Source organism: Acinonyx jubatus, chromosome C2, assembly GCF_027475565.1.
Source record: "Acinonyx jubatus isolate Ajub_Pintada_27869175 chromosome C2, VMU_Ajub_asm_v1.0, whole genome shotgun sequence".
Lineage (NCBI taxonomy): Eukaryota > Metazoa > Chordata > Mammalia > Carnivora > Felidae > Acinonyx > Acinonyx jubatus.
Window position 1 is genome coordinate 45195144 of NC_069384.1, and position 22273 is coordinate 45217416.

Here is a 22273-nt window from a genome sequence, read left to right on the forward strand (position 1 = left end):
AGGCTCTGGGACATAGACATGAATGATACAATTCTGAATTTAATGAGTTAAAATTCTAATTAGATAGCTAAACATTATAGCATATAGTATAAATGTATGTGTGGTATCACTGGGTTCAATGAGAACCCCAAAAAAAATAAAGATTAAGCTCGGACTAAATTGTAAAGGATTAAGAGCAGGGCTAAGTGTCAAGGATGTTGCATACAGGAGAAGAGAGTGGTTTGCCAGCATATTCTGAGAATGTAAAGTGGTTCTACGTGATGGGCGTATCTGGGGCCATGTGAGTAACTTTCTGTATCCTAAGGACTCTTCATTTTATTCATCACCTCCTAGAGATTTGCTGAAGGAATTTTTAAACTGGAAAGTGTGATGATCAGGTTAACAGTCATTTTGACAGGAATAAAGGATTGAAACATAGCAGTCCTGAAGAGGCCTGAGGTCAATTAAGAAGGACTCTTCGTCAGTAAACTAGAAAAGAGGGGGAAAGCTATAACTGAAACAGTGATTTTTATAGCTAAACCAGAATTCTAAAATACGTTGTTTACTTTAGAACTCAACACAGTTTTAAATTTTGGTTTAGCAGTAAGATTCATGAGTCTTAAACATACCATATAAGGTTTAGAAAGTTTGTGAAGGTATTTTTTTTTTTCCAGCTTTTAATTCTTCGGTTGTTTACTCAATACAAAATACTTATATGCTGACCTACAACTATATTTTTATGGCATTGTGTGTGTGTGTGTGTATGTGTAGAATGTATGTAATTATAACTACTTGAAAATACTGATTTCTGCATTGCTCTCATGAACCTGGAGCTACATTTTCTACAGACCTTTTGTATTGGAAAAAAAACTTTTGCCATTTTCATAGGCAGTAAGTTTACAGAGTGCTGTAAACACTCTAGAGTTTCATTTTTTTTTTTTTAACATTTATTCATTTTTGAGAGAGACAGAGCATGCGTGGGGGGAGGGGCAGAGAGAGAAGGAGACACAGAATCCGAAGCAGGCTCCAGGCTCTAAGCTGTCAGCACAGAGCCTGACGCAGGGCTCCAACTCAAAAACTGTGAGATCATGACCTGTGGCCAAGTCAGACGCTTAACCAACTCAGCCACCCAGACGCCCCAACACTCGGGAATTTCAGGAGTCTTAAAGGGAAGAACTAGGAGACTAAGGTACTTGTATGTTTACTTTTTAGGTGAATCATTCAAAATAGACTGTAGTTAGAGAATACACTTATAAAACCATTAAGGTGAGTATTATTCTTGATTATATGACAAATCCTTATAATGTGCTCTTTTTACATGTATTTTGCTACTCTCTCTTTTTGCATTGAGCTAAAATAAACCAGTATTGACATTTAATTTAAAAAGAGAATTGTTGGGGCGCCTAGGTGGCTCAGTCAGTTAAACATTTGACTCTTGATTTCAGCTCAGGTCATGATCTCACATTTATGAGATTGAGCCCTACGTTGGGCTCTGCACTGACAGCATGGAGCCTGCTTGGAATTCTCTCTCTCTCCCTCTCTCTCTCTCTAACTCGCTTTCTCTTTCTCTCTCTCTCAGAAAAAAAAAAAAAAATTGTTAACAACCTTGTGACAAAAAATAAAGCTAAAATAGAAAATAAATAGAAAATGGAGATAAGAAACCAATCACTTTTAAAGCAGCAATGTTTGAGACCTTTTGTGTGTGTTTGTGTGTATATTAAATGTTTTTGATTACAATTCTGAATTGTACAGTATTTTTCTTTCTGTCCTTGGTTTTTCATATGGAATTTTCATGTGTTAAGCACATATTTATCTCCTTTATACAGTTGCTTTTCCTGCTGACACTTCAAAGGTTTATGAGTATGACTATTTGTTATTGGTTTGAGTATTGTGCGTAGAGTCTGAGACTCAATGAAATTTAGATCCATTGTATTTTCCACACCTTCATGATCTTTCTACCTTTCTATCTTTTTATTGTTACCATTTGTTCCCTGTCTACATTATTGCACTGGACATTATGGATAGAAAATCTAAGTAGCCTAAATCATGTCTTCTCTTTCTGTTGTGTCTAATCTGAGTTACTGAGACCACCTCCTTTTCATCCCCTCTACCACCAGTCACTATGATGCCCTGTGTTTTCCCCATTCTCCATCATCCCTCCTGCTTTATGCTTGTCCCCTGGCTAAAGGCTTCCCAGTGCTAGTAGGACAAAGATCAAGTTCTGAAACATGTCAGACAGGTTCTGCATGGTCTGGCAGCCACTACTTCTGGTATCATTCTCCTCTCTAGCAGGGTTACCTCTGCCTGACACAAGTTGTTGTGCTCCAGTCTTATATTAAAAACAAACAAACAAACAAAACATGGTTTCCTGAAAATGCTGTATTCTCTATTACCCCTCCTTTGTGCCTTCTCTGAGAGCACTTAGCAGGCAGAATTGCTGTTCTTTGCTTCTTCTGTGCTCCATAGTATTTTGTTCTTTGAGCATTTGTAACTTCTACCAAACTGTAGTTTTAGTTTGTTTGTATATCAGTCTCCCCTACAAGACTGAGTTTTATAAAGACCTTGACCTACTTGTTCTTACATCCTCAAGGCCAAGCATAATCCCTGGTGCATGGCAGACAGTCATGATGATCTTTAGTGGGGAGCTGTTCAACTTGTCTAACATTATGAAAGTACGAAAATAAGATCGTGTATAAAACAAATATAAAAGTTTATATCTGAAGTGTATATGTGCCTAATAGGAAGCATAGTTCATTATGACATAAGGCATCTGTGAAGGTATTCTAGACCAGACAATTGGGAGGTGACTGTCTGGAAAATCAGGTTCTTAAGGTGCCATCTGGGACACATTTGGGGCTAGATAAGCCTGCATCTATTTTTGAGTATTCCCAAAGTTCACTAGATGATCCTATATGTTTATAAAGACTTGCTGAATAGAAATATATTGTATTCCATGTAGCATTCAGTATAGGCATTAAAAAATATATATCAGGCTGTGGAAAACCCTGATATAAATAAAATTGTAGAGTGTTAATCATTTCCAAGATAGTTGTACACTGTTCTTTGTAATGATGATTATCAACATAAGAATGTAGCGCGTGATAGATTCACAAGAATTTCTGAGGCCCAGATGAGTATATTTGAATGTGTTTTCAAGTGTAGAGATTCAAATGAACATATTCTTTTACATATTGTGTGTGAATCCTTTGAGCATTGCACGTGAATGACCTTTCAGTTTTTACTTTAAACAAAGAAACTGTATTTTGGTAATTCTCTTTTAATTTCAAAGAAGCTGTGGTTTTTATTTTTCAGTGTTGAAAATGAGCCCATGAGCACAAGTCAGAAAAAGGAAAATGCGCTTTCATCAGAAGCAGTAAAGGTATGGTTTCAAATTAATATTATATTAAGCAAATATTTTTCTTAGTTTCTGCTCCTTTTAGATTCTGTGTCTCATTTGACATTTCAAAAAGAGCACTGTATTATTGATGTGTAAATCCAGCCCACCTCTGTTGGACATAGTATGTGGGGCAGGGTGGGGGGAGTGGGCACTGAGAGAGTCGGAGAATGGTGTGCTCATCCCAGCTCTGCCACTAACCTGTGAGGCCTTCAGCTGAGGCACTTAACATCTGTGAGTCTTAGTTTTAGTTTTAAATCTGTGAATTGGATCACCTGATCTCCATAGTTTCTTTTCCCTAGGACATTCTTTGATTTATGTAGTGTTTTCCCAAATGCTGCTGACATCTAATAGTGCTTTAGGCGGGCAGTAGTTAACAACATGTTTTTGCATGTTCGTAGTATGTGATGGATATTTTTGATCAGCTCACATATGAACTGGCCTTTTGTTTTTTTTTTTTTTTGCTTCTACAGGACTAGCATGAAAAGTGTGTAAGCTACACACCTCCCTAGATAGTTACCGATAAGTGTGGTTAAAAATCCTTGAGAATCACTAAACCTTGTAACTTTTTTTTTTTTTTTACTCATAAGTGGTTTACTAGAAATTGTACATTTGTTTTGTCGGGTGATACGATGCCAGATAGGTGACCAAGTTTTCGTAGCTGTACCACAGTCATGGAGTCTGTTCTCAGTTACTTTCTTCTTACATGATTTGTGACAGTCTATACAGGAGAATGCTTGTGCTTCCCATGCATTCCAGAGTAAGTTAGCTTGGTCAGTGGGAGGACCACAAAGTCCAGTGAATTCATTATTGATAGGGGGACTTTTTGTTGTTGTTTGTTTATTTGAGAGAGGGAGAGAGAGAGAGAATGAGAATGGGAGTGGGGGAGAAGCAGAGAGAAAAGAGAGGATCTCAAGCAAGCTCTGCGCTGTCAGCACAGAGCCTGATGCAGAGCTCGAACTCACCCTGAGATCATGACCTGAGCTGAAATCAAGAGTCAGCCGCTTAATTGACTGAGCCACCCAGGTGCCACCTGATAGGGGGACTTTTTTTTTTTTAGATATATAGATAATTTATTGTCAAATTGGTTTCCATACAACACCCAGTGCTCATCCCAACAGGTGCCCTCCTCAATGCCCATCACCCACTTTCTCCTCTCCCTCACAGGGAGACTTTTAAACATTATGTAATTCGAAAGGCATTAGATATGGTTGAGATAAAGTTGTTTTCATTCTTCCCCATCATAGTCAACAATATAAATTTATTTTTTTTAATTATTTTTAAAATTTTATTTTAGAAAGAATTCTCAAGTGGGGGAGAGATTTTTTTTTTAACTTTTTTTTTTAACGTTTTATTTATTTTTGAGACAGAGAGAGACAGTATGAACAGGGGAGGGTCAGAGAGAGGGAGACACAGAATCTGAAACAGGCTCCAGGCTCTGAGCGGTCAGCACAGAGCCCAACGTGGGGCTCGAACTCACGGACCGCGAGATCATGACCTGAGCTGAAGTTGGCTGCTTAACTGACTGAGCCACCCAGGTGCCCCTTGATTCTTTTTTTTTTTTTTTAATTTTTTGAAATACAATTTTTGAGAGAGAGAGGAACAGTGTGAGTGGGGGGACGGGAGGGGCAAAGAGAGAGGGAGACACAGAATTAAGTAGGCTTCAGGCTCTGAGCTGTCAGCACAGAGCCTGTTGTGGGGCTCAAACCCATGAGCCATGAGGTCATGACTTGAGCCATGATTGCGCCACCCAGATGCCTGGAGGTGGGGAGGAAGAGAGAGGGAGGGAGGGGGAAAGGGAGAGGGAGGGAGGAAGATATTCTAAAGCAGGTCTCATGCTCAATGCGGAGACAAAATGGGGTTTGGTCCTCGGATCCTGGGATCATAACCTGAGCCGAAATCAAGAGCCAGACACTCAACCAACTGAGCTACCCAGGCCCCCCTAAATTTTTTTGAAAGAAAATATCAGGATCTGATTTTTTTTTTAATTTATTGAAAGAAAAAAATCAAGATTACTTTGCTTTCTTTATCTTTCTTCATTTCTTTGTGAGTTTGACTATTAGATCCTGCTTTAAAGTTTTGTAACATTTCTGCCTACTCCTCTCCTACCTCCTCAACCAGTTGTTAGCCAACCTGATGGTTGACCACTGCATGGGCTTCATAGCTTTCTTCTTCTTCTTCAGTTTTTGCATGTCTTGAGTTGCCTTACTTCAAGATTTTTACTTCTCTTGGTGTACATGCAGCCTTGCTCTTAGGTTGTTTTACAGGAAATATTTTCTTTTGAGATCTCAAACTTCAAGGTTTCTTTGGCTGCTAACTCCTGTCATTCCATCTTCTAATCCCTCATTGCCTCATTGTACCTGTTCCTTAACCTTCACCAAACATTCCTGCTCTCCTTGCTGTGCCTCCCTTGTCTTGGTCTCTACTTGTTTTCCCACACAGCCTGTAACTGATACTGTACTACTTCAGCTATAATCTCACTAAAAAAAACCCTTCACTCTTCAAACTTGGTCTTCTCTATAGTCTTTCTTTCTACTTGCAGACAAAGGCACACCTTTGTAGATATGGTAAATATATATGTGGGCAAATATAGCAGCTGGGCCTCTGTTATTACAGTCTTTCTATCCATTCTTAATATCTTGGTTTGAATACCCAAGATAATTTCAGTTTGGGATCTGTGTTCCCAAGTAAATATGGTCCACAGTCCCAAGATTGTTTCTCTTATGATTTGAGGCTTATTGGATTACTTACACACGGGCAATCCACTGAGCTCATATTGGAAGGGCATCACGACACTCTCACTGGAGTGGCCTGAGCATTTTGGTCCTTTGGAAACTGTTAGTAAGATTTCTTCAACCTAGCCACACAGATCCAGTGGTTTAGATACCTATTTCTGCCATGCATAAAAAATACGTATTTTGATAATACCAATAGTCAACACCATTCCTTCAGGGAAAAAATGGGTCAGCAACAATATTTATGATCTTGTTGTTGTAAATAGTCTCAATTTAAGTATTTTCAGAAGCAAGTGGAATAAAACAATCATATTTGTTTTCTTTCTAATAAGTAGTTTTCTGAAACACAGCACTCCACTGTAATGTGACATTTGTTACCATGCTTCCATCTTATTAATCTGAATTTTATGATAATGCCTTCTGTGATGAGGAAAAATATGCAGCATTTTTCCTGTTGAGTCTGAAATGTAACAGATTTATGAATAATAAATGTTATCTGTTTCCTTTTGTATTGTATTGGAGATGCCAAATCAAGATGTTGAAGATTGTTTAGTTGTAAGTTTAAGCTACAAAATTTAATTGTATTTTTCAAACAACTAAAGAGTATAGAAGCTTGATACCATGTCTGGACATCATTATATTCTTAGCTGTCACTTATATGCCATATAAGTTTTGCTGTTTTGTGAACATTGGTAGCTATTTCTAACACTTGGATTTGTCATTCCACTAATAAATTTATTTCTTTTATATGAATTAGGTTTCTATGGCTGGCAAAATTTGTAGATACTTAGTCCATATTCTACCTTTATTTTTCTATGGGGTCTACAGTCTTTGGTCTTGCAGCCTTAGACACCTGGTCTTAGTGCATTCACACCTACTGTTATTTAAAAGAGTGGGAGACATGTTCTCATTCTCTGCTGCCAGCTACCAACTTCAGAGGAGCTTTCATCCCTTGTTGCCTTCCAAGGATAAACTTCCTTGGGCCCCTTTCTAGTGGTTTGGTTTCTTATTTCCTGCCTTCTCTTGGGCCTTGCCTTGACTGTCCATTCCTCCATCTTCGCTGGCTTCTGTTTCTCTTCTTGTTTTGTTTTGTTTCTTTTTGTGGGTCTGGTTTCTTTTCAGTCTATCATTTCACTTCACTCCCTGTTTCTACCCAAAAGTTTCTTATGAAAGTATGTTTCAATCATTGTTAAATTCTTGATCCTTTCAATTTGATTCCTATCTCTTTTCTAGTTTCCTCAGACATGGGAAGCTTAGTACTGTGCCTGGTGCACATGTCATAAATACTCAGTAAGTGGTTAAATGAGTAAAAGTCATCCCATGAAACCAGTGACATCTTGCTAACCACAGTCAGTAGTCTTTTCTTAATTCTTAGTTTATTTAACCTATTGAGGCACTTAATTTTCCAGGTCTTGTCTTCTTTACAGAGATTTATTTTTTTATCTTTGCTTCCATAATATCATACTTGGTTTCATTTCCTGCCTCTAGTGAATACTTTCTGTTTCCTTCTGATTTTCTGCCTAAATGACTTTTCATATAGATGTTTCTCAAAGTCCTAGGTCTTCCTCAATGTCAGTCTTCCGAAGTAATTATCTTTCAGTCTTATTATTTTATTTTTTTGGCTCTCACATCTCTATTTGACATCGCTTTTTAACTCCAGACTTGAGCATCAGTGTTCCAGACATTTCTGCATGGATGGCCTTTGATACCTCAAATTCAGTCTGCCCAAAAGTCTTGCTGTCTTCAGAGATGTTCTCTATATGTATTTGGTTGGGAGGTGAAGGTGATGGGAGGTAGGGAGGATCCTTCAACTGCTTAGGAAAGGGGAAGAGCCCTGGGCTCACGTATTCTGTCCGAATATTTTCAACCAAACTCTTTACTTTTTATCCTGTGTCTCACAGTCCTAAGTGGTACCTAGTGTCTTTAAAACCTGACCTTTTTCAGGTTGTCCATGGACTAGATTGTTTCCTTCATGATCAGAGCTCCCCCTTGGAGACAGTTGGCTAGAAGCTTCCTGTGGTCAGTTTACCCTGCCTCCAGCTGCCTTTGCCTTCTAAACATTTTTTGAAATCTCTTATCCACTAATATCTATTCTCTTCCTCTCTTTGTATTTATAACTTAAACATTTCCTTTACTATCATTTTGTAATGTTTTGTACAAGAGAAACAGTATGTGTGCTTCATCAACAGTGCTAATTAGAATTTTTACCTTTTTATAATTGAAGAAAGTGAGTCTCAAAGATTGTCACTTAACAAACCTACACTGTTAGTGCGAGGAGATGAGAATTCAGATACAGTTCTGTATAATGTTCCGCATTTGTGAACTTAATTTATAAGATATATTCATAAACTAGATTTACCAAAAAGAAATCTTATTAAAAAATTAGATTCTATTTTCAGAAATGAGTCATTAGCTAAGTAAAGTGAATTAAATTTGGACCATAGGTTATAGATTCTCCAACCCAGTCCTAAATAAATTGATGGTTATTAGGCTTGTTCTCAATAGCTTGACATCTGCTTTATATAAAATTTAACTTTTGTCCCATTTTAGAACTGCTGCTTATAACTAATCATAAAACTTACGTGAAGTTTCTAGAGTGGTTTTTAACAGGCGGTTTATAGATGCCTATGATGTACCTATGAATAATCAAGGAGTATCAGTCTAGTGCATATTACTATGATTTATGATTCATAACATTTATTTTTAATCCTGTGAATGAGTCACTTAACAACAAAGACTCATACTTTTTTTTTTTTTAATGTTTATTTATTTATTTTGAGAGAGGGAAAGAACATAAGCTGGGGAGGGGCAGAGAGAGGGAGAGAGAGAATCCCAAGCAGGCTCTGTGCTGTCAGTGTGAAGCCTGCCATGGGGCTAGAACCCATGAACCACGAGGTCATGACCTGAGCTGAAATCAAGAGTTGACTGCTTAACTGAGCCACCCAGACCCCCTCCACACACTTTTTATTATTTTTTTTTAACTATTGCCAGGTAAAGATGGGAAAATTGTAGCTCAAGAAGTTCTTATTGAAGAGAAATAGTCACTAACTGTTCTTTCTACTAATCTATTGAGTGTACAATGCTGTTTAGTAAGATGGACATACTCAATATATACATCTGTTCATATTTTGATATGCGTAACTCTTCCTTCCTTATTGGTCTCTTTCACCTTTTTCTTGGCCGAAAGTGAAATGATAGCCAAATTTAAATGCATTAAATGTTTTCTTGGTTAGGCTAGGGGGAAGTTGCTTACTGGACTAATTTTTTAAATAAATTATGGCCTTAATAAATGCTTGCTATCTTTTTTCTCAGCAATACAGATAATAGCGGCAGTAAAACGTCAGTTTTATATAGAGATTTTCAAATTTTTCTTTTTCAATTTTTTTTTTTAATGTACTTATTTTTGAAGGAGAGAGGGACAGAGCATGAGTAGGGAAGGGGCAGAGAGAGGGGGAGACACAGAATCCAAAGCAGGCTCCAGGCACTGAGCTGTCAGCACAGAGCCCGATGGGGGCTCAAACTCACGAGTTGTGAGATACGACCTGAGCTGAAGTCGGACGCTTAACCGACTGAGCTGCCCAGGTGCCCCCAAATTTTTTTTTTTCAAATACAAGAACTCTTTAAAAAAAAAATTCAATTGTAATCACTTTTGGAACCCATTTATAAATAGATTAAAGCTTTAGTTGATAGGAATGTTGATGATGGAATGAGTTGTCTCATAGTGAGCCACTACTTATCTGCCTCTGCCAACCATGGGCCTCCTTGGAAAAGTTTTAAAATTACATGTGCAGTGATGGAAAGAACAGTCTTTGGAATCAGACAGATCTGGGCTTAAATCCCAGCTTTCCATGTGGTAGTTTTGTAATCTTGGAAAATTTACTCAACTTCTTTGAACTTTGGTTTGCTGATCTGCAGTGGGAGTGTGTGGAATGTTGTTCAAATCCTGTTTCATAGAAGTGCTTTGGAATTAACCAAGATAACACATACAGCACTACCTGATGCTGGACACAAAATAGGTACTCAGGAAGAGAGCTGCCTTCTTGCTATATAAAGTCTAGCTGAAACTTAGAAATAACTCTTTGAGAATGATGCTGACTTTTTCTGGGTGAATAGTATAGAAGTAGTTACTAGAAACATTAACTCTCTATCACATTTGAAAAGAAGGCACACATGGAGGTACACACATTGAAATTTAGCCAGAAGTAAAACATTCTCAGCCCTTAATTCCTTCTATAAAGACTGAGGCTGTCAGGTGCCTGAAGTGGAGATTGCACTGTGTATCACTGTGTAGTCCAGATGACCAAAGGAACTGCCAGGGCCAGAGCTTGTCAGTGTGGCTGGTGCTGGTCTGGGGCCTTGATCCTTAGAGTTCCGGGTGTTGAATGTAGTATAAGGTATCTGGTTTGATTTGTGGAAGCTCCATTCTGTCAGAGACCAGTAGTGGTCCTATTTTGTGGTATGATGGAGTACCTTATCAAATGGAAGCTGTCTATGAAAGGTTATCTACATACTCCAGATTCCTGTGAGTATATTTTCCTCCATGGGTGCCACATACTGATTTGAGAACATTAGAAGGGGGTTCCAGAAAGCTCTCATAGAATTAAAAACATTTATTCTTCTGGCCCAGTGTTTTCATCAGAGAAATCTTGATACCATAACAGAAAGGAGTGGCCTTTCTCCTATCTTATGTCATTTGGTTCCTCTTTCTTCTTTCCTTACACACCTGCCCTGGTTGATTGAATTTCTACCTACATCTTAACCCTTGACAAGGCTCACATCTGTCCTTCCAGCCCAATGTGTTCTCCTGAGCTTTAGGGTAAGAGAGCCAATTCTTTGCACCTTTCCTGTCAGTGTCACTGGGTATAAGATTTGACGGTCTCAAAGTTGAACTCAGTCTATTTTATCCTAATTTCCTTCTCTTCTGTATTCCCTATCTTGCTTCAAGGTGCTGCCAATTACCCTATCTTGACATCTGGAAATGACTCTGTCATTTTGTCTCTTCATTGTGCCAGGGACCATCAACAGCCCTTTCTTCCTGTCCATACCCATTGCTACTCTATAGCTGAAACTTTTCTTATTTTAGACCGGCAGTTTTTTACTCTTATGTTTTTTTTTCCTCTGACACAGATGATAGATGACTGTCTTGGGTCACCTGTGGTTATGGGCACTTGTTTGGTACACTATATATAACTACATCCCTTTGTCAGAAATTACATGGAAATGAAAAACTGAAAGTATCATCACAGATAAAACTTGATTTCATGCTAGAGCATTTAAATTTATTTATTTATTTTGAGAGAGAGCACAAGCAGGGGAGGGGGAGAAAGAGAGAGAATCCCAAGCAGGCTCTGCAGGGTCAGTGCAGAGCCTTATGTGGCCCTTGAATTCATGAAACTGTGAAATCATGACCTAAGCTTAAGTCAAGAGTCAGATGCTTAACTGACTAAACCACCCAGGCACCCCCCATTCTAGAATATTATTTGTAAGTGAAATTTCAGCTTTTTAAAAATGTATTTTTTAGAGACAGAGTGTGAGCAGGGGAGGGGCAGAGAGGGAGACACAGAATCCGAAGCAGCTCCAGGCTCTGAGCTGTGAGCATAGAGCCCAATATGGGGTTCAACTCACAGACCATGAGATCATGACCTGAGCCGAAATCAAACGCTTAACTGACTGAGCCACCCAAGTGCCCCAAACTTCAGCTTTTTAACTAATTTTAGTAATAAATTATTTGTGACATCTCAGAACTCATCACAGCACAGATATGTCATGACTAAAAGTTGCAGATAACTTATTATGTTAAACAATAACCAGATTAGTCAGGGTGAAATAGTTGATGTCCAACCGGCTGGCCTGTTCTAATTTTTTAGTGGAAAAATAATTCTGTGATAAAAATGTAATATTACCTTTCAAACAAAAATTCCTTTAACAATAAGGGTATAAATAGCTCACCTTTGCACCTTACCATTAGTTGTGAAACCCATTTATTGGAAAAAAGTATTCATGTAAGTATGTCTCAATAGTTTATAGTTAATTAAACAACATCCCACAAATTAAATCCATTATGATGAAAGTAAATAGTGATTTTGATTAAAAATTTTAGCACTACTTAAACTATAGCTAACTCAGTATATCAGTAAAAATCTGATAATAAATATCTCCCTCAAAACTGAAGAAATAGTAACTATTGGTGGTAGAATTTCAAAATTTGGCAAATTTGTCAGGTAATGTGTTAACAGCCAGATGCCTTAGCAAACCAACCAGAATTCTCTAGTAAGCAGCTGTTTTTTTTAGTTTATGAGAGTCAGATTTTAGTACCTGTTAATAATTTAGGTGATAGTCTTCCTCTTGGTGAAAGCATATAAAATTGTTTGCCTTTACCTTGTGGTGGCAGGGAAAACAGGATGGTAGGGATGTTTATTGGAAGAACATGTACATAGGTGATTTTCATTCTGAAAAACCTGAGTTGTATTAGAAATTTCCCAGGCAAAGAGGACAAGGAATAAGTGGTCTCAGCAGTGGGAATAGCATTATTGCAAGGACATTCTATAGTAAGAAGAAGAGAGAGGGGAGAGAGGAGATGGAGAAGGACTGAATGAGGATGGATACGATGACGTTAGACATTGCAAGCATTGTGAGTGGCAAGAGATGAAATTGGAGAAAGACACAGGGGCCTCCACCCACCAGTACCTTGAGTGCCATACTTGAGAGTTTGGATTTTATCCTGACAGCAATGCATAGCCTTTAAAGGTCTTTAAGGATGATCAGATTTGAATTCTAAAAGACTGCTCTAGTTTTTATCTAGAGAGTAGACTGGGGACAGTGCAAGCAAGGAAACAGATTAAGTCACTGCTGGCAGTATTCTAGGGGAGAGGTCATGGTATCCTGATGATTTTGTCTGACTTTTTAACAAATGGGAATGTTAAGGTTTGCAGAAAAAGGAAGAGTGGAAACAAAGCATAGTCAGGTCAGTTTTGGAGGTGTTTAGCTAGAGGTTCCAGTGAAGTATCCAGGTGGATATGGATGGTGAATTGATAGTTATAACTAATATATCAGATATACTGTCTGAGCTACACATAAAAATCTGGGAATCCTCTGATTAATCTGTGGGAAATGAAACCTGATAAGATGATCATGAAGATAAAGCAGTCCTAGGCTAGAAATTGGAGCAACATGTTACATAAGGGATGGCTAGAATGATGTGAACTGGAAGGAGATGGAAAAAGTTTAGAGAAGAAGGTAAATCTCAGAGTAATGTCATAGAAGCCAAAGGAAGATTGGTTATCAGGAAGGGATTAAATCTCACATTCTGCAGACACTCATGTAAGAGCAGGACGGGGCGGGGGGAAAGTGTATTAGCAAGTAGGACAGTGTATTTTAGAGATTGTGGTCAGCACAACTGGGGAGGAAGCTAGATTATGCAAGCGCTTAAGGAGTGATTTGGGAGGAAAGGGGAAAGAAGATGGTGAGAGTTAGGAATCCTTTTTTGAGGAGGTTGTTAGTAAAGAGCGGAGAGGGCTTTCCTTGGACATTTACTTATGAACGGTGGGCTAACAGAAGGGGCGGATGAGGAACTTTAATTCCCAAGGAGACAACAAGGACTCAACTTGTGCCGTGGTGGAGAAATTCGCCTTGGGTGAGGAGCCCTTCCTTCATGAAGAGCATCAGTGAAGGAAGCCGCACAGATCCTGCTAGAGTCAGAGCTGTGAGGGATCATCTGCATGAAAGAGAGGGTAGGGGGCTCTGCTGAGCAAGTCTGTGGGATAGTGAAGGGAGTAGGAGAGGTGGGAAGTAGCTGCTGTGGAAAATGAGGAAAGAGTACAGACAGATTTCCAGCAGAGGCTGTAAATTGTGAATTATTGGCTGCCTGTATCTGCATAGCGTGCATATACTTGGGGCTTTTTAAAGCAAGACTCATTCGCTTAGGCAGAAAAGATAAAACTGGAAATTTTCTGGGTGGGGATGGCCAAGGAATAAAACAAAGAGACTTTGAGGTTATTCGTCATTTGAGGGCCAGATAGAAAATACAGGAAAATTTGTGGGAACTGAAAGGGACAGTGTAAGAGAGGACAGAAGCTGTGATGAGGCAGGGGACAGTGTGGTAAGACAGCCGGAAAGATGAGAAGGTGGGGACACTGGGGAATGCTTGAGATGGAGTTTCAGAGGTGACACAGTCATGGGTAACCACTAGGGTCAGAGTTAACCAAAGAGGCAAGAAAAGTGGCAGTGGAAGTCACTGGAGTTGAGGGCGCTAAGGATCTGTGAGTCAGGGTGTCTGAAGTATTACCCTTGCTATGTGCAGTAAAGGCAGAGTCTGAGGTAGAAAGGATGATGAAGTCAGATGCTTGACACGGTAAAGGAAGAGTCACCTGGCTCTTCACTGTTTTCCACTCAACAGTCTCTATGGTGACACACTCTACCCCGTGACCTTTTTGACCTTATGTCCTGTGCTAATCACAATGTTGGGACAGCACCTGCCACCTGTTCCCTGCTATAGACTGCTCATAGGAGGTGATACACTCCAATACTAGTTAGACCTGCAAACAAATTCTTACATCACTAGAATGTGGGTTTCATGAAAGCAGTGCTCTTGGTGGTTGTTTGTTTGTTTTGTTGTTTTTACTGTTGCATCTAAACACCTGGAATGGTATCCTTTTGTTCATTATTTACTGAATGAGTGAATGCTTTCAAGTTTGCCTTGACCCTAACTGCTACTTGGTATACCCATTTCAGCCAATTACTACTACATTCCCCAAAAACAATCTTCCAGGTGTTCTCTATTTGGGGAACCCAAATCCCAGCTCCACCTATGTGTCCCTCCTTTGGCTTGTTATCTCTCCTCTGACTTTACTGAGGTCACAGCCACTTGTTGGACCTTGATCTTTGGCTTCTCCCCTCACAGCATTGCTCAGGCCTTAGCAACTTCCTTACCTCTTTACCTGGAAGGGGGAAATGTCTCTACTCTTCTCTAAGGATAATACTTGCCCTTTATTATTATTAGAAGTATTAGAGACTATACTGGTCTCTATCTTGTGCTTTTTATTCTGGAACCTGCCATCCTTCTCTCTTGTATAGCAGTTACTCCCTTTCCAGTAGGTGCAGAGCCGATCCACAGAACAGGATCAAAAAGCCATCTAGGGGTACGTGGGTGGCTCAGTCCGTTGGGTGTCTGACTTTGGCTCAGGTCATGATCTCATGGTTTGTGAGTTTGAGCCCTACATCAGGCTCTGTGCTGACAGCTCAGCTGCCTGGAGCCTGCTTCAGATTCTGTCTCCCCCTCTGTCTCTGTTCTTCCCCCACTCACACTCCATCTCTCTCTCTCTCTCTCAAAAATAAATAAAGATTAAAGAAAAATTTTTAAAAAAATACATCTATTCTGTCTTGGACCTTAAACTCTCATATTCTGTCTTTCCTTTTTTTTTTTTTTTTTTAAGTTAAAAAACTTCTCAGAGTGCTCCCTTCTATTTATGGACTGTTCCTATTCCCTTGTTTAACTACTACTCCTGGCTTAACACCTTGAGTTGGAGGCTGTACTCGCAAGTTCCTGAGTTGTTGCAACTATTTCTTCTGCATTCTTAGGGCTTCTCTATAGTCCTAGTTCCTCATTTACTAACTCAACAACTATTGGAGAGCACCTCTTATTGTCAGGAACATTTCAAGTGCTAGAGACACTACACTGTATAAAATAGACAAAAATCCCTGCACTTGCAGTTTTTACTTTCTATAGGAAGAAACAGATATTAAACAATATAAGTGTATGTGTGTGTGTATTTGATATTGGCAAGTACAAAGGAGAAAAATCAGAGAGAGGATACTGGCACTTTCATAGTGGAGGAATTTACTATTTTAGCATGACTGGGGAAGGTTTCAATGAAGAGATGACTTTCCAATAAAGGTCTGAACGGGAGTGAGTCATACAGCTACGTGGGGGAAGAACATTCTAAGCAGAAAGAGTAGATGTACAATTCCTGAAGTATGAGTGTACCTAATGTTTTTGAAGAACAGTGGGAGAGGATAGTCACCTTTCTTGCCCTCACATTGACATTTGTCATTTAGTCCCCATTTGCTTTTAGAAATCCTCGTTGTCCTTTGCAACCAGTATTCTGGAGGGATGAGCTGGTCTGGTTTTTGCCTTTTCCATCGCTCAGTCATTTCTTCTCTATTTGCACCTTTTTAAAATCTTTTTTCCTGAGGGCTCTTTTGTTGGTCCCCCCCCCTTTATCCTGCACACACTGTGTTTTGCCAAATTGCATTCTTAAACTATGCTTCTGAGTATTTTCCAGACATCTCAACTTGTACATCACCAGGGGACCAAAAATTCAATGTATTTGCCATCTAAGTAATTTGTTGCCTTATCTCCTCCTAACCCCACAAAGGCCCTAATCTCACCTCTCCTATTTCCCATATTCATTTTTTGACTTTACTCAAATAGTTGCCCACTTTAGACCTCTCCTATTTCCCATATCCATTTTTTGACTTTACTCAAATAGTTGCCCACTTTAGAAAACTTAGTTGTCTCTGACTTTGTTGTCCCTCTCCCTCTGCTTCTGTGAGTCATCTTATCAACCTCATTCTCTATTCTCTTTACCCCAGTCTTCTTCAGCCTCACCACTGCCATGACAAACACAGTTCATACTTCTGTTTTTGAACATACTATACTGTGTGTCTAGGATGCTCTTCTCAGCCTTTAGGAGCAAGCTCAGATGTTCCCTCCTCCTTGCAGTGGATTCTCCCCATCCCCAGTCAAGTTCATTGTATCCTCCATTGTGTGCATACCTCTTCTAAGCCCCACACAGTGGCACAGTGATAACCATCTTGCCTAAACTATAAGCATGTTGAGGCTGAAGCTACATTTCACTAATAGTGTCCCTAATGCTTTCTTATGCTTCCGTGTATTGGGGACATAGCAAAGAGAGTAGAGAGATGGATGAAATTGACCTAAGGGCACTGCATTGCAACAAATCGTGTGTGAAGGAAAAAAATGTCCCAGTTCCCCAGATAACATATGCCTTCGTCAGTAGCCTTTGTATGTTATGTTCAGAATACCAACATCTTTGAGAACAACTGGAATTGATGTTTTGTTTGCTTGGATCCTGACTGCTTTCATTCTACTCCTTGGAACATTGGCAGACAGTCCTGCTGGCACGCAGCACTGGCCCTAGCTTGTGGCAGGCTGAATTTTATTGTTGTTTAGGCTGAGGGGAAAGAGCAGCTGTTTCAGATCAGACTTAAAATTTTAATTATATAAATATAGAATTTATTGTGTTACTTTGAATAGCAGTACACTTTTCTGCTAGTTTTTGTTTCTAGATTTAGATACTTTTTTTTTCTTGTTATAAACAAATTTCTTGTGAGATTTAGGGAGAAATTAAGCAATGGAGACATCTAAGGACAAAAAAAATGCTCTTCAGTAAACTGAAGATACAGAGATTCTAGAATAGCAAAGAAGCTGAAAATTGGGGGGCATCTGGGTGACTCAGTTAAGTGTCCTACTCTTGGTTTCAGCTCAGGTCATGATCTCACAGTTCATGAGTTCGAGCCCCGGGTCTGGCTTTGCACTGACAGCGCAGAGCCTGCTTGGGATTCTCTCTCTCCCCCTCTCCCTTTGCCCGTCCCTGGCTTGCTCTCTCTCTTTCTCTCTGTAAAAATAAATAAACATTAAAATTAAAAAATATATATACTTAAATACTGAAAATTGGGAAGGAAAAACAAACGATTGTTTTAAAAAATTATGTATAACTCTAAAAAGGTTAAGTGTAAATGCTTTCACTTAGCAAACATATCTTTTTTTTTTGTTTAGAAAGCAGTCTACAGTATTTTGAAAGGAATTATCAAGTAAAAAATGATAGTTGAGGCAGTGAAATAGTTTTTTTTTTTCCCTTAGTGTGTGCACACATGTGAGCAGGGGAGAGGGGCAGGGGGGAGAGCGAGAGAACCCCAGGCAGGCTCTATGGTAAGTGCGGAGCCCAACACAGGGCTTGATCCCACGACCCTGGGATCATGACCTCAGGCGGTATCAAGAGTTAGATGCCTATATAATATTTTTGACAGAAATTATTCTTGGGATTTTATTGATGTCAAAAAATGTAATCTCCATATTCTCTTAATTTTCCTGTTTTTAAAAAAAATCCATTGCCCAATTTTATAAGACTTGTGAATCTTTAAAGCATTTTAAGAATATTTACAATATTCTAATGAATGGCCTATAGTTTACTCCCTTCAAATAGCTACCCAGGAAGAGCAGTCATTCATACTAACTATAGAAAAAAAAAATCACCGTTCTGTTCATGTTACAGTCTTAGTTCCTTTTGACAGGAAGAAATGTTGTAGCTGATAATTACAACAAATTAAATGGCATAAAGAACAAAAAAATGTATATCTTCATACACAGAAGCATTTTCAAAATGTCAGCTAGCATTTCTCTTGCCAAACTAAGAGGCTCTTTATGCTGTTTTTGGGAGGAGAGGGCACAACTGATTTATAACGCAGGCTCCCATGATGAGCAGAAACTTGGAGGGATGAGGTGGCGATGTGTGGGATCAAGTTGCAGTTGAAACCAGTAAAAGGTGAGACTTTGAGTGACTCTGGAAGGTTGATGATATTCTAAATGTAGAGACTCACAAGTTTTATTAAGCTCCTGACACATAGAAAAAGAATGCTATCTGTGTATTTCCTCAAAAATACCCTCTGACTCCCAAGGTGGGAACAAACTTAAAATACTGTTTACTTGAAATTAATTTCCAGGGCTTATAGGTTCTAAACATTTTCTCAAGCTTGAATATGCTAAATTTTATTAGCAGTTAGTGGAACACTTCTTTAAACTGTTTTGAATTTGGATTAAAATATGGGACAAGTTAAATAACATTATAATTATGATGCTCTTGCCTGCTTGAGGATCAGCCTCTTAATAAAACTTTATCGTGTGAACGTACATTGCCCTAAGGTGGTTTTACCTTGGTGTACCGACCTTTCTCTGACTCGTACTTGAGCTTTCCTTTTATGAGAACTAGTGAGCTTGACATCTGACAGATACTGTCAGACAGACATTCCTTTTACAAGTAGGTGAGCAGGCACAGGCTGAGTTGGCACATGGGCATAAAGGAAAGAGTGTGACATGGAATGTTGATACAGCAGGTCAGTCTTTCCTCACAGACAGTGCACATGAATATGCTTTGCTTTCCTAGTAACTTAACTATAAGCAGGTGAAACACACCTGCAGAACTGTTTAACATCTGCAGGAATTCCCAGTACTGCCCAGGCTTTGCATTAATGCACATCTCAGGGTTTTGTGTTTTACTATTAAGGATAGTGGACTTTTCCTCTGAATTGATAGACCATGTTGCTGTCTTTCCTCATCTTATTGAGGAACAGTTTTGCACAATGTGGCAGCTTCGTGGGTTAGCACAGTGCCGAAATGAGGTCTATTTAGGTATTGTCTGATGGTCCAGAGTGCTTGAAAGTACTGTCCATTAGCTCAGAGTAATGAAAGCCGCATTTAAATATACATATGCCATGGTCTGTCCCTTTACTTACCTCTCCATACACATCTTTCACTCTTCTCATTTTGTACCCAAACTCCGTTCATCTTTAACTCTTCAGAAGCTGACACATCACTAAATAGAGTTGGGGGGAGGGAAGGAGGAGGAGATGAGAGATGGGGATGGAGGGAGATGCATAAGCATCACAGAGTCACATATTAGGTCTCCTTCAAAGGGCACTTCTAGGAATCATCCTCTGAGTTAACCTCCTCTGCTGTCACTGCTACCAAACCTGGACTGCTTACTCCTGTTCTGGCTTCCCACTCATGCTTTACTTCTCTCTCTGTGTGACGTTTACTATACAGCTTTAATGTGTGCTGACCATGCCCTTCATTAGACTGTAAAGGGCCCAAGGAATCAGAAGCCATCAGTCTTACAAATGTATCCCTGGCCTCTGGCACACAGTGTGTCGTATAATAGGTTATTAGTCAATCTGTGTTATTTTTTAAATGATGATGTTTATAATTCTCTATCTTGTTTTCAAAGATTCCCCAAAGTGAGCACAAAAGGAACCATGCTGAGAAGCTAATCGCTCTTCCAATGCAGGAAGATTCCAAAAAGCCAAATGACCTCTCCCGCTCCACTTCAGATACCAAAATAGGAGAAAGTGATAGGCAGCCGAAGGAAAGCTTTTTTCAGTTTCTTGGTAACTTATTCAATATCTCAGGAAAATCATCTCTTGGTGATGCCAAGCAGTCTTCTTTCAAGGATGACCATGACAAAACTGAGAAAGATTTACAAAATCCCAGTGACCATCCTGAGGAAGGGGTCAAAAGAGAAAGGGAGATTTTCGGTGGCTCCCTGGGAACCCAGGCACTTCCAGCAGAAGAACCGGAGTCCAACTCAGCAGAGCCCTCAGATTCCTTTTCTTTGGATACAACACAAGACAGTGAACAGGAAACCAGTGATTTACTAAAGTAAGTTTACAATTTACTTAGCCAGAAAGTTAAACTTATGGACCTAGCTCTTAAGCCTTACTTCTAACCCTGATTAATGAAGGGAATTGGAAAAAGTATTGTGTAATGTCTTTGCTACTAGGTAAAAAAAAAAAAAAAATTGTATGATTTTGTGTACCATACATATAATCTAGGACCTTTCGTGCTATTTTAGGGGGCAGTACCAATACCTTTTAGGTGCTAACTTTGTCAGTACAATATTTATTTCTAATTTAAGACTTCCTTGAATGAGAGTGTTTTCTGTTGTCCGAATTCTTCCTGTATTAGGACAGGCAGTAAGACCAGTGTCTGCATTTTGGGAACAGAAATGGTGCTAAGGAGGGGTGCTTGGGTGGCCCAGTTGGTCAGGTCATGTCTCACAGTTCGTGAGTTCAAGGCCCGTATTAGTGTCTGTGCTGACAGCTCAGAGCTTGGAGCCTGCATCAGATTCTGTGTCTTCCTGTCTCTGTCCCTTCCTTGCTTATACCCTTAGCTTGGTGCTAAGGTTTGTATGCACATTCTATTCATATCTTTCCTTTGTGGAATGACAATAAAGGGGTTAAGAAAAGAAATTAAATGGACTCTACTTGTAAAACTAGCCTTGTGATGCTTTTCCACAGCTCTGAGAAACTGAAATCTTGTGTAGATATAAGGATTATTTCATCATCCCTTTTTTTCTGTCTTTGATTAACAGACAGGAGCCAACTTGTTTTTCTTTTGCTCAAATGAACTTGGAAGGAATATTTTTTACTTAGAAAATGTATATAACAATGTTTGGTCCATTAGTCATTTTGTGTAACTTAGTAGTATTCATTCATAACCAGTAAGTATCTGTTGCATTGATTTCTTTTTAAAGATGTTTTTATTTATTTTGAGAGTGAGAGAGAATATGAACTGGGGAGGGACAGAGAGAGAGGGAGGGAGAGAACCCCAGGCAGGCTTTACACTGTCAGTGTAAAAAAAGCCCGATCAATGTAGGGCTCAAACTAGGAACCATGAGATCACGACCTGAGCCAAAATCAAGAGTCAGATGCTTAGCCAACCCAGGTACCCCTGTTGTATTGATTTTAGCTTCTACTTGTGAATTATTTGTATCATTTTAAGAGGTCATCTATAATAATATAGTCAGAAATAGACGATAACTTAGAGCTGTTTAGTTCTTTATAGTTTCAGAGTGTCTTCATATACGTACTTTGAGTTAATTCCTCATAGGCAAGCTTCAAAGGTAGGCATAGACCCAACTTACAGTTGTGAGAACTGAGACCCTGATAGACTTGAGTTTGCCCATCAAGACTGATGTGGTAGGGCTTGCCCTACCAAATGTCAGTGTACTGATAAAGCCACATAATTTGAAACAGTGTCATACTAATGTAATACTTACTAAACATTTAAGTGAAACAGAATAGATCATCCAGAAGTAGACCCTTATATATATGTGATTTTAACCCTTGAATGTGATGGCATTTTTACATATTCTTTTTTTTTTTTTATTGTTTTCCATATTATAAAAAGGAACACTTGGGGAAATTGGTTAACAATTTGGAGGGAACAAAAAGCTAGATACTTATCTCATTGTTACAATAAAATAATTAAAATTCAGTAACAAATAATTTTAAAAAGTACAAAACTAAACTAGCTAAATATGACTTATTCTGTTTTGATGAGAAACCACTTTCTAAGCATGATAGCAATGGA

General features: G+C 39.0%; 1 protein-coding gene across 4 annotated transcripts in view; it reads left to right on the forward strand.

Annotated features, from left to right (window-relative positions):
* Positions 1 to 22273, forward strand: part of CRYBG3 (crystallin beta-gamma domain containing 3) — a 128595-nt gene that overhangs the window by 14802 nt on the left and 91520 nt on the right. For 3 of the 4 annotated variants that reach the window (XM_027077594.2, XM_015080806.3, XM_053220714.1), the window contains exons 2-3: positions 3292 to 3358; positions 20130 to 20560. In XM_027077594.2, the coding sequence (XP_026933395.2) occupies positions 3292 to 3358; positions 20130 to 20560 (498 nt within the window). Of the gene's footprint in view, positions 1 to 3291; positions 3359 to 20129; positions 20561 to 22273 lie in introns of those variants that run through there. The other variant, XM_027077597.2, reaches the window with a different exon arrangement.